General features: G+C 35.1%; 1 protein-coding gene across 1 annotated transcript in view; it reads right to left on the bottom strand.

The window, feature by feature from the left end:
* The window catches only part of KIF6 (kinesin family member 6), a 179,318-nt gene that overhangs the window by 50,716 nt on the left and 111,935 nt on the right, over positions 1-16,667 (bottom strand). The window contains exons 14-15 of the mRNA XM_075147924.1: positions 6,582-6,684; positions 905-960 (exon numbers count right to left, since the gene is read on the bottom strand). Coding sequence (XP_075004025.1) covers positions 905-960; positions 6,582-6,684 — 159 coding nt within the window. The remainder of the gene's footprint in view (positions 1-904; positions 961-6,581; positions 6,685-16,667) is intronic.

Genomic DNA, 16,667 nt, shown 5'->3' on the forward strand with positions numbered 1-16,667 from the left:
TTCATTGTCCATGTCTGTGCTGGTGCCACTCAAAGAGGAAGGAGATAGAAACTGAGAGCAAGGTTTACACTTGGATGCCAGATTACCTTTAAATCTAGTCCCTCACAGCCTGTATCTGGAAGCTTGAAGAGACTTGGTTCACCTGAACGTGTGCATACAGGAGGACATGGACCTGATCTCCAAGGTCTTCAGGGACAGAGGACAAAACTGTGTTTCACGTCTGACAGAGAGCCTGGATAGCCAGTTTTTAGGAAAGAAGCTACAGGCTTGGAATCAACTCAGAAATCAACTAGGAGCATATCAGAGGGTGCTAGGAGGATCAGATAAGACCTAGCTTGGGGTTGAATGTATCTATAGGTGATTTTTGGCTTTGAACAATCTGAAACCGGAAGCCAAGCATATGCTGTTGGGACCCTAAAGCAAAAAATGACAAAACCCCCCACCAAGCTGAGGCACTCATCAGAATTGCTGTAATTAATCTGTACAAAGGAAGTGCAGAGGGGTAATTCAACAATAAAATCTTCTTTTATCAGAAGCTATATAAATTTATAGATAAATACAGTCCTTAATCCATACATATCACAATTTGATATGAAGTTTTTGGATCCTTTTATCCCAAAATAAAATTTAGAAAATCCAATGTTAATACCTTAACTTCTTCTTTTGACAAATTTCAGACATCCTGTCAGGTAAAGGTGGTAGCTGTTTTTCACATTATGGTATTTGAAATAATCAAAACTGGTATATAAAATTATTACTGCTATCATCAGCTAACAATTTACCTTGTCGGAAATCTTAGTAATACATAGACTCTTTTTTTTTAGAAACTAGAATCTCTTCTGATATCATCTGAATGCTGTGATTTTATCAGCTAAAAGATAAAATGAAGCTAAAATGTACTCACTTATTTTATTTCTCACTTCATTTAATTTTTCTCCAAGGCATTTAGCTTCAGTAAACCTGTCAATGCAAGCATAATGATACAGAATTATTCTAAAGAACAACTAGTTAAGCTAGTTGTTCACAATAAAATACAGAATTACTCAGGACTAACATTTTGATTTGTAAGTAGAACCAGTTGGAAACAATTTTCCATCAGAAAATATTGTCTGGTCTAAAAGAAACCATTTCTGAAAGAAACCATGCAACAAATAGGTTTACTAGACAGACAAAACAAATGTATTTGACTTTCTAAGTTTTAAAAATTATGTTATTTCAATTCTAACAATTGGATTCCCTTAAATATTCATATTACACTACAATATTAATTTTAATACATGCCATTACTTGCAGTATTTTAACACATAGCTATATCAAAGTAAAAGAAAAAAAATCCAAGCAAAGTCAAAACAAAATGCTTCAAAGTATTAGAACTTCTGCTCACCAGGAATTTTCAAATTTCAGCCTGTAATTTGCATATTGCTGACAATCACTGTTTGTGCTCTGTGAAAATGTACATCCCAGTCACTAAGAAACCTCTCAAACAGAAATATAAGAAAGTGCGACAAAACTAAATTATTCTGTTTTTCTACAGATAGTCCTTATGTGAATGCAGACTTTCAGATGATATTCAGCTGTTGCTCAAATACCGACACAAGCCAAAGCTAGCCACATGAAGATATGCAAATAGCAAGCAAGAAGCAGGCTGAAAGGATGGAAACAAATCAATGAATCAGGCTTTGGAAACTCCCTTTTTGTAGTATGCAAATAGCTTGACCTCGTATCAAAAATGGAAATGATTTTTTTTTAAAATGTGAAATTTCCACCAGGTATGTTTCTAACTTAATTCACTGACCACTTCCTCATTATATTCAAATAATCAAATCTCACATGGTATGTAAAATATTCTAATGATCAGAATTTCATTTTTTAGCTTGCAACATGGGGTTGCAATGATGCTCACTTCAGTGTTATTAAGCATCCTGCTCACTGTATGTCTTGCTCCTTAGGAAATGTGTCATATCTAAGAATATCCTTAAAAACCAGCTGCCTACAGAGCCTTACAAATTCACTTATATTCTCTGCATTCCCTACAGTCTGCTAGAACTTGATGCCTTCTTCTTTTGTGCTTTTGTCTGTCAGTTTTCTGATCTTTTACAGCAGTTGCTGTCATAATTATTCTCTTACACTTATGTAAGAGAATGTACTTCACTTAACTCAGTACTCAGTACTATATAAAACAGTTTAGGACAAATGGCAGACATATCAGGCTTTCAAATGCCAAGTATATTCTGCTGTAAAAATAATGACAGTCAATGCAATGTACAATGGCAAAGTTGGAAGAGTCTCTGAGAGAACTGAGGCTTCAAGGAAATATCCATTGTAATAGTCTAAATAGTAATAGTTTAAAATGTAGAAGGATAATTTGCATTGTGACATTTATTGTAGGACATTAGGCTTGATACGAAATTCTGCATTGTTACTTGGATGTGTACAAGTTGAACCTTGTTGAATGTGGAGGCAAAACTGTAATACTTAATTGCTAAGTAAGCCTTCACATGATCTAGAACAGTCTTGGTCTAGCAAAGTAACTGAGGAAATCCACAAATCGTATTTCTGTCTAACTCAAATAATGGCAAAAGAGAGTCAAGAAATACGACTTTCCCCTGGGGAGGCGGGGTTTGGAAAATTGCCCCTTCTCAATTAGTCCATTTCCCTGTAAAACTGGAACAAGTTAGAATTTCAGGTGCCCGCATCCGTATCTGCTCAGGAACATTTGCTTTCAAGGCTGAATTCAACATGGCTAAATGGCTGAAGCTGGAGGGTTCCTCAGCACTTACTGTTTCTTACATAAAGAAGGCAGAAGCATTTGAAGCATCTGTGAGATATTTATATAAGATTTTTCTACTGGTGGTGTCTTAGAGCACCCAGGCAAGCCTTGAAGATTGTGTAAAGATCAAAGGGAAACACCCTGAAGTACCTCTTTCTCTCTTTCCCTCAGGTCCCATGAGCCAAATACTAAGTTCATCAATTCTTAGTAATTCCTGAGGCAAATTTCGTGTTGACTGTTGATTCTGATTCATGTTCACAGAGAGATTTAGCTGGACAAGTTGAAGCCAGCTACCTATCCAGCCCTTATTCATAGGTTACTGCCAATAGTTGAATGGGCCATGCATCTGTTTCTCAAACACCATAGTTTATAAACTGGCACAATAACATAAACTGAAATTTGGCATTAATTTATGACAGTCAAACAAATTCCATCTGTGACTATGGATCATAATCAAACAAAATAAATCAGATAAAGACATAAGATTTGACTCTAATATTGAAAGGGAAAAGGCTATTTCTGATACTCCTCTAATAAAAAGGTGATATTATCCAGCATAAAGGTGATATTGCTACAAATAGTGATGAGTGAACAATTATATTGTCAGCTGAAAAGAGTTCATGTGTATCCTATACGGAGACCACTCCACCGAACGGCTGAAGTTGCCAAATCATGGCTTCTATTACCTACAAAATAAATATTCCATTATGAAAACCCAAAGTGAATTTAGCCACTAATTTTAGTGGAACAAGTGTTTTTGCAAAGATTTCACTCTTCGAATGTAAATGGCAGTAATTAAAAAATAAACTTTTTGAAAAAAAAATCTCTAACTCATAATGCAAACCAAGACAAACTCAGAGGCTGTCTAATGAGAGAATGGAGACATTTAGTGAATTAAATGAACACCCACTAATTTTTAATTATTAGAAATTACAACAACAAGTGACCTAACTAAAACTCATCCTTTCCATGAAACCCATCCATAGGTTCTGAAAAAACAAGTTAGCTGCTAATCAGCTGAAACCCAGAAAGCAAGGAAAGAAGGAAGTGGAAAAAATTAATGGAGAACAACGAAATGGAAACTAGATTTACATCACATCTGCAAACTCAGTAGAATTTTACTACCGGAAATGTTGACTAGGATGGGATTTAAAAGCTTCGTGCAGTATGTAACATTACATTGGGGTGGCTCAGCTGGGAAGATTTCTTGGTAGCATACTTCACCAGAAAATGAGATGCATTTTTCTCCTCCTCAGAGAAACAATGCTAAGAGAATATAGTTGCATTGAGAAACAGGATATTATTAAGTTCTCTGGAAGACAAATATAGGAAGCCCAAATTGCAGAAATCTGATTCTGCCTGGGCATAAACACAGTTTTTTTTAAGCAGGGCAGCAGTTACTAATGTACAGAAGAAAAATGAAAAAGATTTGCTTTGTATTAGCTGCAAACTAAGCTGTAGAAGATCACCTTTTCTATCTTACAAAGCCACTTCCCATAGGCAACTGTCCTAATAGGATAGCTTGAATCTATTGTCTTTCACTTGAACGGTAAGTCAGTAAATGAGCTTCAGAGAGAAATTATCCTTAACTGTATAAGTTTCCCCATATTTTAAATGGTACTGAGTTACAGTATTGAGCTACTGCCCAGGAAAGAGCTCTGAAGTAATAGGTGAAGTTTTATGTTAAAAACAGTTTTTCTTTTTTTTTTTTTTTAAACAAGATAAATGCTTTTCAGTATTTAATTTAAACAACTGATTACATTTGATTGTTTATACACAGGTAGTTAGAGAAAAAAGTATGTATATTGTATATATATGACTATGTATATTCACATCTATATGAATAATTTCACAGCCTAAGCAACAGTTGTGACCTTCACAGTCAAACTTCCAGCTAGGCTTACTGACAGTTCACCATTCAATTAATATAAGAATGACATAATTAGCAAGCCAAGAAAATCTACCCAAAATACCCAAAGGAAAAAATAAGACAGCTAAAAATAAGTAATTTGTGAACCAAATACTGTTTGTGGTATGACAGAAGTGGTTATGCAACTATAAACAAAATTATTAACATGAGAGGCTACATATAAAGGGAAGTTATGGTAACCTTTAAACATGTGGTGTCCACACACTTCTTCCTGTGCAATTTGAACACTGGCTGGGTAACAGAGCTTTTGTGTAACTGGTAGTTCAGAGGTTGCATTCCAAATTACAGACTGGACTTGATATGAATCCATTTTAATGAAATCAGTAAACTTGGAGCTATAGGCACCTTTGCTAAAAATGACTGCAAATGGCAGGGTAAAACTGTCTTGCTCCAGGGTATCAACATTCGCATTAGCACTGATTTCAGCAATCCGTTGATGCATGAGAAGGGTTACCCAAGGCATTAGTCTGAATCTCTTTGTTCTTTAGGGAAAGCAAATCTGGTGTCAAACTTTGTGGGTTCTGCCCATCTCTATTACATGTTCTGAAACCAGAAGGAAATACCGGTTTGCTTCATTGTAATAACAAACAGAGAAAATATGGAAGAATTGTGATTAACTAGAGGAAATTCAGGGCATGGCTCAGAACTGTATTGCTCCCATTATCATGCTGTGACCATGAAGTGTTCTGCTCAATAGACAGCAACACCAGAAATTATTGCAGTGTAATCATTTATGCAGTGATGATGCAATGATGTGGCATCATCTGATATATTGATCAGAAGAAAAGAATTACTAAACATCCAATTTACATGGATAAATTCTTATATACATCTAATACCTTGGCAATTTGTGTCCGTGTGGCTAAGTTATATACCCAGGTAGAAAGTTAACCAGTTCAGAAAAGTGATAAATAGCAAGATCTTGAATTAGTCACAGAGACTTGGAGATCATTTCTTGCCTCAATTTCATCGAAGTAAATAAGACTCAGTGACCCTGAAAACAATGTCTTTTGTGAAAGCAGGAGAAATCTGGAGAAGGAGAAAACCCCAGGACAAAAAAAAAGGAAAAAGAAAAAAAAAACCTATTAGGAGAAATGTTAGTTGCAAGGGTAGATTGAGAGATCTGATTTTGGCATCTCCAATCTCAAAACCTTGTATTTCTCTTGCAGTACAAGGAGGGTTAACACTTGAAAAACTGACACTGAAACAGTACTGTTATCCAATCAACATGGATAAGGGTTGGTGGTTTAATTTCTGAGATGTTTAAAATTTGCTTTATGAAAATCCTTATTTTCAATGTTTTACCATTCTCTCCATCTTCACCAGACGATTTTGAAGTGTTTTGCTAGCATTAACAATAAATGTGGAGGAGGAAAGTATTATTTCTGGTTTTGAGTGCAAAACTGGCAGAGAGAAGCTAAAATCACTTGGCAAACAAGTTAGGAACAACAGACAAAAGCATATGTTAAACATCTCCTAGCTTACTGTCCAACTCAATGCTGAATCCAGTAAAGCATTTTTGACAATGGAAATTGCAGTAATTGATTCAGTCACATGGATCTTACTTCCTCTAGATAATTCATGATCATGAATGCCATTTACCACATTGCTTCAACATGGCTATGAAGATAAGATGAATAAAACCAGAGGAAAGACGCACTAAGATTCCTCATGCCACTTTCCTATTCTATCCAGACCCTTATTCTGTCACCACCCAGTGCCTTCTGAATATGAAATATCCCCAGTAAGAAACAGCTAAGTTGCTTTATCAAGTTCTCAATAGAAGCCTGGGATGTCTGGTGTAAAATTACGCATTCCTACCCAGACTTATAATGAACTCTCAGATGTCTGCCTCTAGCTGTATCTTGCTGTGACACTCACCTCTGTTTTAGAAGCTGTTTGTTGTCCTCAATGGTTATATTGTCAGCACGGTCCTGCTTGAAAACTTCAAAAGCTTCCTGACATCCAAGTGACATCTTTCCTCCTGCTCCAAGAAAAAAAAAAGGAACTACTTCAGAGTCATCAAAAGACAGAAAATTTTGTCTTTTTTTTTTAACTTCTAATTAACTTCTCTTCAGACAAATATTTTAACTTCTATTTAGACAAATATAGCAAGTCAGCCCAGGGGTCTTAAATCACCCAGAAGACTAAGTTCAGTGTTCCACCAACGGGAAAGAATTTTTGATAAAAGATTTCTCTTATCTGACAAATTAATTTCGTTTCACTTCTCTAAATGTTGAATGTTTGGGCTGTATAATTTCTCAAGAAAACTTAAAATGTTCATAAGTAAAACCAAACTTTGAAAATTTAAAATATGTGAAATATTCTTAAGTGTGAGCTAGAGGTATTTTCATGACAGCAAACTGCAATTTGCTTCTGTATTTCTTTCATCCCTGTTTCATATTGGCCCCTAAACATACCTTGAATATTTTCAGTATTCTTGGAAGAAAAAAATTCAGGCTTCTTTTAATTATGTGCAAGTTTCATTCCCCTTAGTGAATGTTTTTCATCCCCTTTTAAGTGAAGCAGGTATTGTACCTACAAAAATGGTTGGTTCCTGCCTTTTACGTTTTCAACATGGTGTTTGTTTCCTTTTATGCGTCAGAAGGTCAAGACCTTTTTGGCCTTCAAATCTTTTTAAAAATAGCTACGGAAAAGTATTACAGTCTGTAATATTTATCAGTTCTCATTGCTAGATGATCTACAGATCCAAGTAAGAAATCATGCATCTGTATTATCATTAACAAAAAAATTCAAAGGCTTGAGGAGAATGAAAGATAACACCAGCATCTGTGTTATCACGAGTACATATATGTCAATAAATAAGCAAGGAGAAAGGATGAGACTTGCACTTAAATAAATTACAGTAATGAAGATAGTTCAGGAGCAGAAAGGGGGAGGAATCTCACACTCAAACTGTGTGAAAAATGCAAAACAGCTCCACCTCTAATCCAACCTCACGGTTGCAACTTAAACCTCAAAATGATATTCCTTAAATTGCAATTTGTTTGTCCTTAGTTTTTTTTCTTCTAGAGTCTTTCTTCTGTCCTACTCACAAGCCTGCCTTTCTGCTTCAGAGCTATCAAGACCCCAAATCCATTGTGCACAAGAGCTATAAAGTTTCCTGGGACTTCTGCTACGCAAGAATTTTCTATATGTTTTGTGCCAATGGACCAGTGTTAATAGTAACATATGTATGCATGTATGCCAATTATTTTCTGGGCTACCTGCTTTGCAATTTTGGTGTAAGTGGGGTAACATATTAACAAAACATACCTAAACCGGTTGGGATATGCAATATTGGGATGTTACACCTTATTGGGGTCTAGCTCTGTAAGCTGCATTTTATAGTCACTCCAAATATGTTCTGCTGCCCTCATCATACTTATGATATCAGGATTACTCCCCACTGACTTCAGTGAGACTTCTCTGGTGTAAGATACTGTTTACAGTGAAGGCTGGTAAAAAAACTAGCACTCAGGATTCAATAATCAGTAAAAGTTTAAAAAACTTTATTCAAAATATAGTAGAAAAATTTGCCCTCTCTTTCAGTAAAAAGAATCAGCACATCTGTTACTAATTTAAAAATTTTGAGTTGAAAATAGAACCACCAGGAATGTTTGAATGGCAAAGCATGCAGAAACACTCCACCCTTTTTGAATAAGAAAATCAAAGAAAGATACAGTGCAGTCTTTACTGCTGTGTGATCCAAAGGAGCAAGAGGATTTAGGAAAACATATTTTTCTGTGATGATGACCTGAGAATATAATGTTCATGTTTCATGCTTGCCTTGAAGAAAAACAGGCAGCTTTGCAAGAAGAATTTTATAGCACATTCATCCCATCACTAACGCTAATTTTAATATGCAGCCTGAGTTGACCCTCAAGAATTGCTTTTGTTGCAGAAAAAGTGTGTATTAAGTGCAGAAAGCCTGGATGAAATTCATGGCTAAGCCTAAAATAAACAATGAAACGCCCTTACTCATACGTAACATTGCAATGTAAAGTATTTAACCCTTCTGGCAACCTGCTGCCTTTGAAAGCAGAAGTAAAAACAGTAGAAGTAAATAAGTTTGGAAAACAAAACTATTACACTGATTATTGCTTCTGCCTGGCAGAAATGCATCAACCAAAATTAAAGGTAATCTGATAATCATTTTCCAGTGCTACATCAGGAGGCGGCAGATTTGTACAGCCAAACAAAACACACAAAAATAGATGCCCAGAACTCTTGGGAAGGGGAAATTTTCTGGTTTATACAGTCCATTTTAATAAAATACAGAAATAGATGAAGTAGTAAACAATCACAGTCTGAAAATGGTATCTAAGGAAAGGAGCTTAAAAAGGACCATTAAGATTGTACCTCAGCATAATATGAGCATAAAAGAGCTACCGAAGAACGTTGCAGCCTGTGGGTAACGACAGAGACGTTTAGGATGATAATAAGGGAACACAGAAATGTTAATACTAGTAAAAGGCTGCAAGAAACATTGGAAGCTTGATGGAGTGGTTGTGTTTTCATTCTGCTCAGTAATGAAGATTATTCCTTCTCCATGGTTGATGTTGTATCTTCAATGTTGTTTACATTTCCTTAAATAATCTATAATTTCATAAAGTGGCTTCACCTTCTTTCAAATGGCCTCCAAGCGCAAAGATGCAATAATGTTATTGGCATGCTGTTTCTCCTGGGCCTAATTCAAACAAATAAGCTATATGTTCTTTTAAAACAAGGTGCTATTGCATTTCTGTTTTTCTCTAGCCGTAAATTGAAACCTATGTATAGCAATATATACATGATATGAATAAAAGCAGAATTGAGAGAAGAAACCATTGATGATAACACATTTTTGGCAAGGTTGTCAAACAGTTCAGCTAAAACTGTTAGACTTGTAGGAAACAATTTCTTTTACTCTTACAGGCCAAACAATTTCTCCTCTCCTTCTTTAATACCGTGGCACAGTGTTACAAAATAAATATTTGAAAATTCTTATCTAAGGAAGAATCATCATATCCTACAGGATGAGAACAAGAAAACACATGTCAAGTCATTACAATGTGAACTGGAATAATCATTACCATAAAAACAATCCAGATCATCGCAAAAAGCACAAAATTTTCTTGCAATCACATTCATGAAACCCCAGTTGACAGGGTTGCATTAAAAAGTGATAAATTTTGTATCAACTTAATTTTAATTATACATTTCCTGTTAGGTTGTGTATACATTGGCTTTAATATTAAAAACACTCACAAATATGCCCAACTCACAATGTGAAATTTACAGCAAATTCAAACAGCTAAAATTCTGGGAAAATTCAGGTTTGATTCACATCCTGAATTTGAATGTTTAAGAATGTTCTCATTGAAGGTTTGATTTCAGTCTGTACTCCTATCCAATCCAGTGCATTCCACCAACTTTCACATTAAACAAAAAGTTTCAGTTCAATAGGCTCCTCTTGTAAAATGTGCGAATTACTGCTGTCCCACTGAACTTGGGTAAGTCAGAAAGCAGAATGACAATGACAGCTCACAAGCTCTGAACTAGAGCAACAAGATTTGAAATGACCAAGAAATAGAAAGCTTGCTGTAGTATTGATAATGGGCTAAACTCTTGAAATCAGTCATCATTCAAAATACACTGAGAAAAAATGTAATAAGGCTTTTGGATGTGGCTGATTACTTTTTGAGGTGACATGAAAAGATCGAAGCAACTTCAAGACTCAGTTGTATGCCTACAGCAAGTAGAAGCCTGACCATCAGCAAAGCCCCTGGCAGATATTATGCACCCTATTCTGTCACTAACTAATTTAGAGATCATTTATTCTATGCTGTTACATATACAAATGCTGTTTACAGCCATCCTAAACAACAACTGTTTAGTGCCACAAAAACTTTAATTAGGAAAATAAGTTAAAGTAACATGTAGGGTATAATGTAGCACTGGATGCTCAACTGCCAGCAGAGAAATTATAGGGCTGAATACTATTTTTAAGTTAAATAGTATCCACTGGGATTACTCAAGTACTATATCTGAGTAGGTAAGAGCATGCAAGTGTATAAACTTAGACCTCATTTTGTTGCCACAAGTGATCAAACATAGTTGTACATATTTAAATGACCATGCTGATTTTTAAATGTATCCAACACCCACAAATCCTATTGCAGCTTGCTTTAGTGATCCCAGTTTATAAATACTGGACAATTTCTAAGGACTTTATTTTAGTGCTTTTTCATAAGCATTTCAAGAGTGCTCAAACTGGAAATGGCACTTCCAGAGTGCTGAGTCTGGCCACTTTCTTTTTTTTTTGTTTGTTTGTTTTTTGAAAAGGGGTTTGTTGCTCAGAGGGAGAAGTCCTTCATAAAGTTTAATGTGTGAAACCCACAGAAAACATTTACATCGTTCTTCAGTTAAGTCTGGAAAAATCTGTCAAGCAATAGCATGAAATTGATATCTTCTCTGTCAGAAACCAGAATCACAGTGCCTCCTCACAACCCAACCTTGTAACCAGATTTTGGTCCTGGTATGAGGGCTCCAAGGGGGTTCCAGCAGCCCTCGTGCCAGAGGCTGCCAGTTTAACCTGCAAAAAGAATTGGAAACAACTCTCCAGGAGAGAAGAATTAAAGTTGCAAGTTGAGCTGTTCTGAGGGAGAAACATTAAGGCTGTTAACAAAAGCAAACTCTTGGGAATAGCTATTCAGTCCATGTATTCTGATGAGAAAGGCATCTGTCCACATATCTGCCCACATACCTGTTTTGCAGAAACTACATTTTCACAGTAGAAGACTTTGCCTTCCCATTCCTACCAAGGACTCTATCGGGCAAGAATTGCCAACTCTTCCACAGAAATCAATAGGAGCAAAAAGTCCCCTTGGCTCAAGGAAAGCTCTCATTCTGAAGAATGAAGAATTTCAGGATGGCAGCTAGTGTGAATTGTGAGTCTTCATGCTTATGAAGACTGTCAATCTGTTCGTGCTATTATGTATTTCCATTTATTATCAAATAAGAAAAAAGGAACTGTGGACGGTTCCGAATGAAACTAAAGACAAATTATTTGGTAAGTCTTTGTAATAGAACTAAGGTATTAGAAGTGTTTGCATGTAAGCATAATTCATTACATCTTTACCAGGATCCCTCAAGATATCATAGCCATCTGTTCAGAATGAAAAAAAGTAGATGTAACAGAGCTTGGGAATAATGAATCAACAAAGAATAAATACTTAAAAATAGGAAAACAACCCCCAAACCTATATACAACAAATACTTCTCCACTGTAAAGCTCAGCTAAATTCTTGATGAAAAGCATGTGTATTACATATGGCTACCTTCATTAGACTGCAATTCAAAAATGGGAAAGACATAAAACAAGGTTGTTCATGGTACCCCTGCAGTGTTGAACTGCAAAACATAGTCTCTGGGAAAGTTAAAAGCCTCAAAGGAAAAGCAGAATATTCAGACTCAATGAACTAACTAAAACATTGGCATAATTTAATTTCTCTGGCTCTGGAGTTTCTTTGTTTGTTTACAGGGGAGGAAGAGGGTAAGATGAACAGCTTCTTGAAATTATGAGCATGTTTATTGTGGTACTGAACATCGATCTAGGCAGGTCGGACTGCACTCCACAAGTGAAAATTTCTACTGTGCAAACCCTTGAGTTAATTGCTGCATGGGTCATTTACTTAGGCATCATTTTATCCACATAAAATTAATTGATTGACAAGACAAACTATTCCGTATATGTTGAAATAATTTATAAACTGAAGAGAAATCACCACTAAATTAAACACTGCAAATGCCTAACAACAAAGAACAAACTTGTAAGGAGTATATCGGACATGAATCAGACAAGTACCATTTCTACTGCAATGAATATTGTTAGAGGATATGTGATCACTAAAACTGGGGTTGCTTTAAGATTACTAAAATAAAAGAACAAAAATGAAATGCTACATACAATGCCAACTTTGTAAAAGTCAATTTTTATAAAGTTCAACTGGAATGCTTCCAAAAAAAAAACCCCAAACCCAACCACTCACAAGAATCCCATTAAGAGTAGGTTTTTATATTAATTAATATTCCTGTGTGGGAGTAGTAAAGCAAATATTGAACTGTATTTCAAAAACAAAGGTTAAATGAAGTATAAACTTAATTTAGAACAAGATGAAATTGACTATTTTAAGATTGTCCAAGATCACAGAACAACAACAACAAAACTCCAAATGGGATATGATAGCTGAATTTAATCATGTTGACTTTCTTCACTTTCACTATTTTAAGAAATCTCAGGTAACAGTACAGGTAAGAAAAATATTTTTCATATTAACCCAGCCACTTGAACTTTAATGCCTAATGACAGTCAGAAGTGCAATTTTAGGCTCCTTACTGACATGTGGTAAGTCTGATAAGAGATTGAACCTCAGAGTGACCTCAATGTGAAAAGTTTGAAACTATTGAAATCTCTTTTCCTCATTTTCCTCTTCTGGAAAATTAGTATACTAGTTTGTCTACCTGTCAAATGTTGCAAAGCACAATGCTAGTGAGAATTACAGGATAAAAGAAAACTGTCAATAGCAACTTAATATACCATCATCACCTGTACCTGATAGAGCACGTATTTTCCTAGGATATGTTAGACTCAGTCACAGTACCAATTTGATCTGATTCTGTTTCTGTTAGTTATGGATTCTAATAATTTTTCAGATTACATGGCATGGCTTCAAGATGCTGTAGAATGTCTGCACTAGCATTAATGATTTACAGTGATTTACAAAACTACTTTTATGTTACCTAGTTATGCTTTTATATTTTCTTTAAAGAGCCAACGGGCAGCAGAGTTATCAAATTCAAAGTGGGAGCAGAGGAGAAGAGGGTACAGTTAGAGGCTACTTAGCAGGAACAAAATGTTTGCAATATCAGCAGTGAGGAATGAAGTAGTGTATCTATTGATACAACCAAGTTCTTCTCATGTTCTGATACCAATATTACTGCAGAAATATTTTACATTTCATGTATGGCAGCTTGTATATCTCAAAAGAGAAAAAAATAATTTTCAGCTACTATTTGCAGCCATTTACTTCTTTAAAGCTGCTTGTGAGATCATATTTGATTGTATAATTCATACACACATTGAAAGTCCTTAATAAGTAGGTACAAAGAGAGAGACTGAAATGAAGCATTGTAGGCTTGGCAGAAGCTCAGGGAGTGGATACAAAGGAAAATGTGAAGTCAAACCCACAAGAACTTTAGGAGACCCACCCAATGGTGCTTCCACTTCTAAATAAATAAGATTCACTTTTGCCTATGCCGGAATCACATGCTTCAGTTAACTTGTCATAAAACAGGACATATATCTTATACTGCATTGTGCAGTCTACATTAAACACTGGATATTAGAAATAGACTGTGCATTTCCCTCTCTTTGTAGGAGTTCCCTTCAACAGTTGATGCATTTGTAAAAAACTTACTAAATATAAGAAAGGGCCAATATATTAGGCACTTGAGTCACCTATCAACTTTAAATTAGAATACTGTGCTTAAGATGAAGATTTCAGTTAAGATTGAGTAATAGCAAATTAAATGTATATGTTTTGACATCCTTTATGTATTTGCCATATTGCAGTAGCAACATTTGCCACTTCTGTTTTAGACCTGAAAAAGGGCTTTTATGTTCAAAAGCTTGTTTGCCTTTTTCAACTATACCAACATGTTTAAAAAAAGATACAATACTCTCAACAAAATTTGCCTCATTTACATGTTCTGTGCCTTTTTGAGTGATACATGCTGGATTTAAATTCTCCTTTTCCATATATCTTTCTCAGTTTTAGAAAAATGACTGAATGGTGGGATAAGAGTATTTTAAGAGCTCTACCAAATGACAACCTACATCAATGGAGTCATGACAGCTTGGACCAAATGCAAGTTAAGTTTTTTGTTAGGGACATCTGTAGAGATCTGCATGTATTTTTGGTGCCTGGAGAATCGTCTCCACCACCAATCTTGCTGGTAACACCATGAACCACAAAAGAGGCATATTTCATTTCAGAGCAGTTTAGCAGAGGAAAAATGACTTGTTATATACATCAATCTGGTTTTGGAAACTTACAGTACTTTTAATTTCATATTACATTTTAGCTTTATTCTTTATTAAGATACTGAGGTTTTCTGAAGTAGAAGTCTGTATGCACTACATCTTAGGTAGACAAGAAAAAAATGTCTGTAGTGGGTACACCATCAATTAGTACCAACTTGGGGCTATCTTAATATTTCAGGCTATAAATTCCAGGAGTGCAGGAGCCGCTTTATGAGAAATTGGTCTTTTTTTTTTTTTTTTTCTCCAGCAGTAAGTCCAGCACCAAAGAATGGGGTATGCTGAGGTAAAGAGTTGAGAGAAGAAATCATGAGATACACTCCATGGTAAGCTATCTCTTCTTGCCAGACAACAACCTAGATTAACTAATTTTAAAAGTTGCTATTTACATTCAAGATGAATGAGCTTTGCCAATCCTGTTGCTTATAACTTTTGGCAGCTGAAAATTAGCAATTAAGAAATGAGTGAAACTTTACTGTAAAAGAATGAACTTTGATTCTTGCTCTGTTGAAGCTTTATTAGAGTTTGCCTCTGAGAATGAACATAGTAGCCTGTTGTGTATTAATGTCCAGATTTTAAAAATTATGCATGCTATTCCTCAGCAATGACCACACTAAATTTCAAGCACTCAGCTACTGAAGAAGCATTTTCTCCTTTCCTGAAGAAGTTCTGTAATTGCTACATTACAGACAGCATCCCCTCTTTTTCATGTCATTGCTGATGTTTTAAATAACAGTGGCCAAAGCAGTCAATGTGTATTAACTGTACTCTAAATATACACACAAAATTGAGCCTTCAGGAGTTCTAACTAATCTTCTCAGAACTGAGGACTTTTAGGCATGTGAAACTCCAGAAGTTCAGCATAGTCAAAATGGGAATTCTGTGCACATACAACAGCGGAACTTTAGAGAACACTTCTGTAACTTTGCTCAGGTGCCTGCATGCTCTTAAACCCCTACCCCGACCATAAGTTGTTGACTTCTCTACGGAATTAAGCACATTGTGCCTCTTGTGTTAGACAAAGGGTGCATTTTAGTAAGCTTAAGTAGTTGGTAGTACATGTACAGTGGTTATTACCAGTACCTGTAATATATATATTTTTGCCATTTTTATCTATAATGGTTTTGAAATAGAAGCCAAACAAATTGGCTAACTTCTTTCCTGAATTTTCACTTCAGCTTTTCAAAACTTTATTAAATTGTTCTTACAAAACTTTTAGCTACCTTTAGCTAAAACTTCAGCTCATTATTCTGGACTTTCCCCAGCTGCTAAAGGCTTTTTATTTCTTTTTAAAACTCTTTTGACCATATCTGTTTTATTTTGAATGTAAAAACAAACAAACAAACAAATCTGTCTTGAAGGATTGAATTGTAAAGGAAACACTAAATCTTTGTACACCATAAAAAAAAGAAAAAAAAAATCTGAATGCTATATACATCCTTTTTTTAAACCAGTTTTGCCGAACAAACATATAAGTGTACTTGCCTTCTGAATCAGTGTTAACATAGTCTAGAAGACTGAGGATGTTTAAATAAAGCTATAATTTGCATTTTTAAGAAAACATTTTTAATAAAGATATTCATCAAAATGTTTTGTTAAAAATACAAATTATAGCTTTATTTAAGTTAGTTTTACCAAAATCCTACTACTCACTAAAAATAGGATAAAGTAGAACAAATAGCTCAGGATCCAAATCCATTTTTGCTGACAATAATGGCAAATAGAATGCACGTTACATTTTTAAGAACAAAATTATGCAACACATTAATACTATTTACTTTTAATTTTCTAAGAATAAAATCTTCAGAAACAGATTTCTTCAGCAGAAAGACAAATTTTAACTTGAACATTCTTAATATACCATAGAATGTTTACTTAAGTTC

The sequence above is a fragment of the Calonectris borealis genome, chromosome 3 (assembly GCF_964195595.1).
Source record: "Calonectris borealis chromosome 3, bCalBor7.hap1.2, whole genome shotgun sequence".
Taxonomy (NCBI): domain Eukaryota; kingdom Metazoa; phylum Chordata; class Aves; order Procellariiformes; family Procellariidae; genus Calonectris; species Calonectris borealis.